The sequence below is a fragment of the Salvelinus alpinus genome, chromosome 10 (genome assembly GCF_045679555.1).
Source record: "Salvelinus alpinus chromosome 10, SLU_Salpinus.1, whole genome shotgun sequence".
NCBI lineage: Eukaryota > Metazoa > Chordata > Actinopteri > Salmoniformes > Salmonidae > Salvelinus > Salvelinus alpinus.
This window is the reverse complement of record NC_092095.1, coordinates 81,169,882-81,176,975: the sequence shown is the minus strand read 5'-3', so window position 1 is coordinate 81,176,975 and position 7,094 is coordinate 81,169,882. Positions and strand designations below refer to the sequence as shown.

At 51.2% G+C, this 7,094-nt stretch overlaps 1 protein-coding gene across 1 annotated transcript in view; it reads right to left on the bottom strand.

Moving 5' to 3' along the window:
• Positions 1 to 952: 952 nt before the first annotated feature.
• klf12a (Kruppel like factor 12a) overlaps positions 953 to 7,094 on the bottom strand; it is an 11,398-nt gene continuing 5,256 nt past the window's right edge. Inside the window, exons 4-5 of the mRNA XM_071330972.1 lie at positions 2,720 to 2,883; positions 953 to 1,617 (exon numbers count right to left, since the gene is read on the bottom strand). Coding sequence (XP_071187073.1) covers positions 1,436 to 1,617; positions 2,720 to 2,883 — 346 coding nt within the window. The 3' untranslated portion in view covers positions 953 to 1,435. The remainder of the gene's footprint in view (positions 1,618 to 2,719; positions 2,884 to 7,094) is intronic.

The following is a 7,094-nucleotide window of genomic DNA, read 5'->3' as shown; positions in this document are numbered from 1 at the left end:
TCTCCGTCTCAGTGGACCTGTCCTGAATGAACTGGCCTCTCCATCTCAGTGGACCTGTCCTGAATGAACTGGCCTCTCCGTCTCAGTGGACCTGTCCTGAATGAACTGGCCTCTCCGTCTCAGTGGTCCTGTCCTGAATGAACTGGCCTCTCCATCTCAGTGGACCTGTCCTGAATGAACTGGCCTCTCCGTCTCAGTGGACCTGTCCTGAATGAACTGGCCTCTCCGTCTCAGTGGACCTGTCCTGAATGAACTGGCCTCTCCATCTCAGTGGACCTGTCCTGAATGAACTGGCCTCTCCGTCTCAGTGGACCTGTCCTGAATGAACTGGCCTCTCCGTCTCAGTGGACCTGTCCTGAATGAACTGGCCTCTCCGTCTCAGTGGACCTGTCCTGAATGAACTGGCCTCTCCGTCTCAGTGGACCTGTCCTGAATGAACTGGCCTCTCCATCTCAGTGGTCCTGTCCTGAATGAACTGGCCTCTCCGTCTCAGTGGACCTGTCCTGAATGAACTGGCCTCTCCGTCTCAGTGGACCTGTCCTGAATGAACTGGCCTCTCCGTCTCAGTGGACCTGTCCTGAATGAACTGGCCTCTCCATCTCAGTGGACCTGTCCTGAATGAACTGGCCTCTCCATCTCAGTGGACCTGTCCTGAATGAACTGGCCTCTCCGTCTCAGTGGACCTGTCCTGAATGAACTGGCCTCTCCGTCTCAGTGGACCTGTCCTGAATGAACTGGCCTCTCCGTCTCAGTGGACCTGTCCTGAATGAACTGGCCTCTCCGTCTCAGTGGACCTGTCCTGAATGAACTGGCCTCTCCGTCTCAGTGGACCTGTCCTGAATGAACTGGCCTCTCCGTCTCAGTGGACCTGTCCTGAATGAACTGGCCTCTCCGCTTCAGTGGACCTGTCCTGAATGAACTGGCCTCTCCGTCTCAGTGGACCTGTCCTGAATGAACTGGCCTCTCCGTCTCAGTGGACCTGTCCTGAATGAACTGGCCTCTCCGTCTCAGTGGACCTGTCCTGAATGAACTGGCCTCTCCGTCTCAGTGGTCCTGTCCTGAATGAACTGGCCTCTCCGTCTCAGTGGACCTGTCCTGAATGAACTGGCCTCTCCGTCTCAGTGGACCTGTCCTGAATGAACTGGCCTCTCCGTCTCAGTGGACCTGTCCTACTGTTCTGTGTGTCTGTCCATCCCTCCTCAGATCAGTGTCTGTCTGTCTGTCTGTCTGTCTGTCTGTCTGTCTGTCTGTCTGTCTGTCTGTCTGTGTCCGTCCGTCCGTCCGTCCGTCCTCAGATCAGTGTGTGTCTGTCTGTCCGTCCGTCCGTCCCTCCGTCCGTCCGTCCCTCCTCAGATCAGTGTGTGTCCGTCCGTCCGTCCCTCCTCCTCCTCAGATCAGTGTGTGTCCGTCCGTCCGTCCGTCCGTCCGTCCCTCCTCAGATCAGTGTGTGGCTGCGTCTGTGCAGGGCCAGGTGATCTGAGCGGGAAAAGGAGCGTTGACAGTCGCCACACCTGAAGGGCTTGACCCCCGTGTGTTTCCTGTAGTGACGGGTCAACTCGTCAGAACGGGCAAAATGCCACGTGCACCCGTCCCACGTGCACTTATACGGCTTCTCACCTGGAACAGAGAAGATAGATTATGTTTTTACTCTCACATACACCGGATAAGTACAGTGAAATGTGTTGTTTTACAGGGTCAGTCATAGTAGTATGATAGGTGTTGTTTTACAGGGTCAGTAATAGTAATATGATAGGTGTTGTTTTACAGGGTCAGTAATAGTAGTATGACAGGTGTTGTTTTACAGGGTCAGTCATAGTAGTATGATAGGTGTTGTTTTACAGGGTCAGTCATAGTAGTATGATAGGTGTTGTTTTACAGGGTCAGTCATAGTAGTATGATAGGTGTTGTTTTACAGGGTCAGTCATAGTAGTATGATAGGTGTTCTTTTACAGGGTCAGTCATAGTAGTATGATAGGTGGTGTTTTACAGGGTCAGTCATAGTAGTATAATAGGTGGTGTTTTACAGGGTCAGTCATAGTAGTATGATAGGTGGTGTTTTACAGGGTCAGCCATAGTAGTATGATAGGTGTTGTTTTACAGGGTCAGTCATAGTAGTATGATAGGTGTTGTTTTACAGGGTCAGCCATAGTAGTATGATAGGTGTTGTTTTACAGGGTCAGCCATAGTAGTATGATAGGTGGTGTTTTACAGGGTCAGTCATAGTAGTATGATAGGTGTTGTTATACAGGGTCAGTCATAGTAGTATGATAGGTGTTGTTTTACAGGGTCAGCCGTAGTAGTATGATAGGTGTTGTTTTACAGGGTCAGTCATAGTAGTATGATAGGTGGTGTTTTACAGGGTCAGTCATAGTAGTATGATAGGTGTTGTTTTACAGGGTCAGCCATAGTAGTATGATAGGTGCTGTTTTACAGGGTCAGTCATAGTAGTATGATAGGTGTTGTTTTACAGGGTCAGTCATAGTATGATGGGTGTTGTTTTACAGGGTCAGTCATAGTAGTATGATAGGTGTTGTTTTACAGGGTCAGCCATAGTAGTATGATAGGTGCTGTTTTACAGGGTCAGTCATAGTAGTATGATAGGTGTTGTTTTACAGGGTCAGTCATAGTAGTATGATAGGTGTTGTTTTACAGGGGTGTGTGTGTGTGTGTGTGTGTGTGTGTGTGTGTGTGTGTGTGTGTGTGTGTGTGTGAGACATACCTGTGTGTGTGCGTCTGTGGGCCTTGAGGTGGGAACTCTTGGTGTACTCCTTGAAACAGCCGTAAAACTCACACCTGTGGACACACCCACGGCCACGCCCCCTGACCCCTGACCTGGTCACATGACCTACTCTCATGCTCTGGATACCACCGGCCAACATGGAGCTGCAACACAATCAATCAATCAATCAATCAATCAATCAATCATTACAACACGTTGTATCCCGTTTTCAAGTTTCAATGAACTGTGTTGCTGTCTCCTATTGGACGTCTCTCGACTGTTACAATGAACTGTGTTGCTGTCTCCTATTGGACGTTTCTCGACTGTTACAATGAACTGTGATGCTGTCTCCTATTGGACGTATCTCGACTGTTACAATGAACTGTGATGCTGTCTCCTATTGGACGTATCTCGACTGTTACAATGAACTGTGATGCTGTCTCCTATTGGACGTTTCTCGACTGTTACAATGAACTGTGATGCTGTCTCCTATTGGACGTCTCTCGACTGTTTCAATGAACTGTGTTGCTGTCTCCTATTGGACGTATCTCGACTGTTACAATGAACTGTGTTGCTGTCTCCTATTGGACGTTTCTCGACTGTTTCAATGAACTGTGTTGCTGTCTCCTATTGGACGTTCCTCGACTGTTTCAATGAACTGTGTTGCTGTCTCCTATTGGACGTATCTCGACTGTTTCAATGAACTGTGTTGCTGTCTCCTATTGGACGTCTCTCGACTGTTTCAATGAACTGTGTTGCTGTCTCCTATTGGACGTATCTCGACTGTTTCAATGAACTGTGTTGCTGTCTCCTATTGGACGTCTCTCGACTGTTTCAATGAACTGTGTTGCTGTCTCCTATTGGACGTATCTCGACTGTTTCAATGAACTGTGTTGCTGTCTCCTATTGGACGTATCTCGACTGTTTCAATGCATTTGAAAGGTATTTTCTAACGGTCTCTTCTCTTTTGCCACTAGATGGAGCCCTGAGATCAAGTGAAGAGGTGGAATGGACGGCTACTGTAGTCAGTCCTGACCCACTCTGGTAACAGCCCGTCCCATCTCTGTAGTCAGTCCTGACCCACTCTGGTTACAGCCTGTCCCATCTCTGTAGTCAGTCCTGACCCACTCTGGTTACAACCTGTCCCAACTCTGTAGTCAGTCCTGACCCACTCTGGTTACAGCCTGTCCCATCTCTGTAGTCAGTCATGACCCACTCTGGTAACAACCTGTCCCATCTCTGTAGTCAGTCCTGACCCACTCTGGTTACAACCTGTCCCATCTCTATAGTCAGTCCTGACCCACTCTGGTTACAACCTGTCCCATCTCTGTAGTCAGTCCTGACCCACTCTGGTTACAACCTGTCCCATCTCTGTAGTCAGTCCTGACCCACTCTGGTTACAGCCCGTCCCATCTCTGTAGTCAGTCCTGACCCACTCTGGTTACAACCTGTCCCATCTCTGTAGTCAGTCCTGACCCACTCTGGTTACAACCTGTCCCATCTCTGTAGTCAGTCCTGACCCACTCTGGTTACAGCCTGTCCCATCTCTGTAGTCAGTCCTGACCCACTCTGGTTACAACCTGTCCCATCTCTGTAGTCAGTCCTGACCCACTCTGGTTACAGCCTGTCCCATCTCTGTAGTCAGTCCTGACCCACTCTGGTTACAACCTGTCCCATCTCTGTAGTCAGTCCTGACCCACTCTGGTTACAACCTGTCCCATCTCTGTAGTCGGTCCTGACCCACTCTGGTTACAACCTGTCCCATCTCTGTAGTCAGTCCTGACCCACTCTGGTTACAGCCTGTCCCATCTCTGTAGTCAGTCCTGACTCACTCTGGTTACAACCTGTCCCATCTCTGTAGTCAGTCCTGACCCACTCTGGTTACAGCCTGTCCCATCTCTGTAGTCAGTCCCGACCCACTCTGGTTACAACCCGTCCCGTCTCTGTAGTCAGTCCTGACCCACTCTGGTTACAGCCTGTCATCTCTGTAGTCACTCATGACCCACTCTGGTTACAGCCTGTCCCATCTCTGTAGTCAGTCCTGACCCACTCTGGTTACAGCCTGTCCCATCTCTGTAGTCAGTCCTGACCCACTCTGGTTACAACCTGTCCCATCTCTGTAGTCAGTCCTGACCCACTCTGGTAACAGCCTGTCCCATCTCTGTAGTCAGTCCTGACTCACTCTGGTTACAACCTGTCCCATCTCTGTAGTCAGTCCTGACCCACTCTGGTTACAGCCTGTCCCATCTCTGTAGTCAGTCCTGACCCACTCTGGTAACAGCCCGTCCCATCTCTGTAGTCAGTCCTGACCCACTCTGGTAACAGCCCGTCCCATCTCTGTAGTCAGTCCTGACCCACTCTGGTAACAGCCTGTCCCATCTCTGTAGTCAGTCCTGACCCACTCTGGTAACAGCCCGTCCCATATCTGTAGTCAGTCCTGACCCACTCTGGTTACAGCCTGTCCCATCGTTGTAGTCAGTCCTGACCCACTCTGGTTGCAACCTGTCCCATCTCTGTAGTCAGTCCTGACCCACTCTGGTAACAGCCTGTCCCATCTCTGTAGTCAGTCCTGACCCACTCTGGTTACAGCCCGTCCCATCTCTGTAGTCAGTCCTGACCCACTCTGGTTACAGCCTGTCCCATCTCTGTAGTCAGTCCTGACCCACTCTGGTAACAACCTGTCCCATCTCTGTAGTCAGTCCTGACCCACTCTGGTAACAGCCTGTCCCATCTCTGTAGTCAGTCCTGACCCACTCTGGTTACAGCCTGTCCCATCGCTGTAGTCAGTCCTGACCCACTCTGGTTGCAACCTGTCCCATCTCTGTAGTCAGTCCTGACCCACTCTGGTTGCAACCTGTCCCATCTCTGTAGTCAGTCCTGACCCACTCTGGTAACAGCCTGTCCCATCTCTGTAGTCAGTCCTGACCCACTCTGGTTACAGCCCGTCCCATCTCTGTAGTCAGTCCTGACCCACTCTGGTTACAGCCTGTCCCATCTCTGTAGTCAGTCCTGACCCACTCTGGTTACAACCTGTCCCATCTCTGTAGTCAGTCCTGACCCACTCTGGTTACAGCCTGTCCCATCTCTGTAGTCAGTCCTGACCCACTCTGGTTTCAGCCTGTCCCATCTCTGTAGTCAGTCCTGACCCACTCTGGTTACAACCTGTCCCATCTCTGTAGTCAGTCCTGACCCACTCTGGTTACAGCCTGTCCCATCTCTGTAGTCAGTCCTGACCCACTCTGGTTACAACCTGTCCCATCTCTGTAGTCAGTCCTGACCCACTCTGGTTACAACCTGTCCCATCTCTGTAGTCAGTCCTGACCCACTCTGGTTACAGCCTGTCCCATCTCTGTAGTCAGTCCTGACTCACTCTGATTACAACCTGTCCCATCTCTGTAGTCAGTCCTGACCCACTCTGGTTACAACCTGTCCCATCTCTGTAGTCGGTCCTGACCCACTCTGGTTACAACCTGTCCCATCTCTGTAGTCAGTCCTGACCCACTCTGGTTACAGCCTGTCCCATCTCTGTAGTCAGTCCCGACCCACTCTGGTTACAACCCGTCCCGTCTCTGTAGTCAGTCCTGACCCACTCTGGTTACAGCCTGTCATCTCTGTAGTCACTCATGACCCACTCTGGTTACAGCCTGTCCCATCTCTGTAGTCAGTCCTGACCCACTCTGGTTACAGCCTGTCCCATCTCTGTAGTCAGTCCTGACCCACTCTGGTTACAACCTGTCCCATCTCTGTAGTCAGTCCTGACCCACTCTGGTAACAGCCTGTCCCATCTCTGTAGTCAGTCCTGACTCACTCTGGTTACAACCTGTCCCATCTCTGTAGTCAGTCCTGACCCACTCTGGTTACAGCCTGTCCCATCTCTGTAGTCAGTCCTGACCCACTCTGGTAACAGCCCGTCCCATCTCTGTAGTCAGTCCTGACCCACTCTGGTAACAGCCCGTCCCATCTCTGTAGTCAGTCCTGACCCACTCTGGTAACAGCCTGTCCCATCTCTGTAGTCAGTCCTGACCCACTCTGGTAACAGCCCGTCCCATATCTGTATTCAGTCCTGACCCACTCTGGTTACAGCCTGTCCCATCGCTGTAGTCAGTCCTGACCCACTCTGGTTGCAACCTGTCCCATCTCTGTAGTCAGTCCTGACCCACTCTGGTAACAGCCTGTCCCGTCTCTGTAGTCAGTCCTGACCCACTCTGGTTACAGTCCGTCCCATCTCTGTAGTCAGTCCTGACCCACTCTGGTTACAGCCTGTCCCATCTCTGTAGTCAGTCCTGACCCACTCTGGTTACAGCCTGTCCCATCTCTGTAGTCAGTCCTGACCCACTCTGGTTACAACCTGTCCCATCTCTGTAGTCAGTCCTGA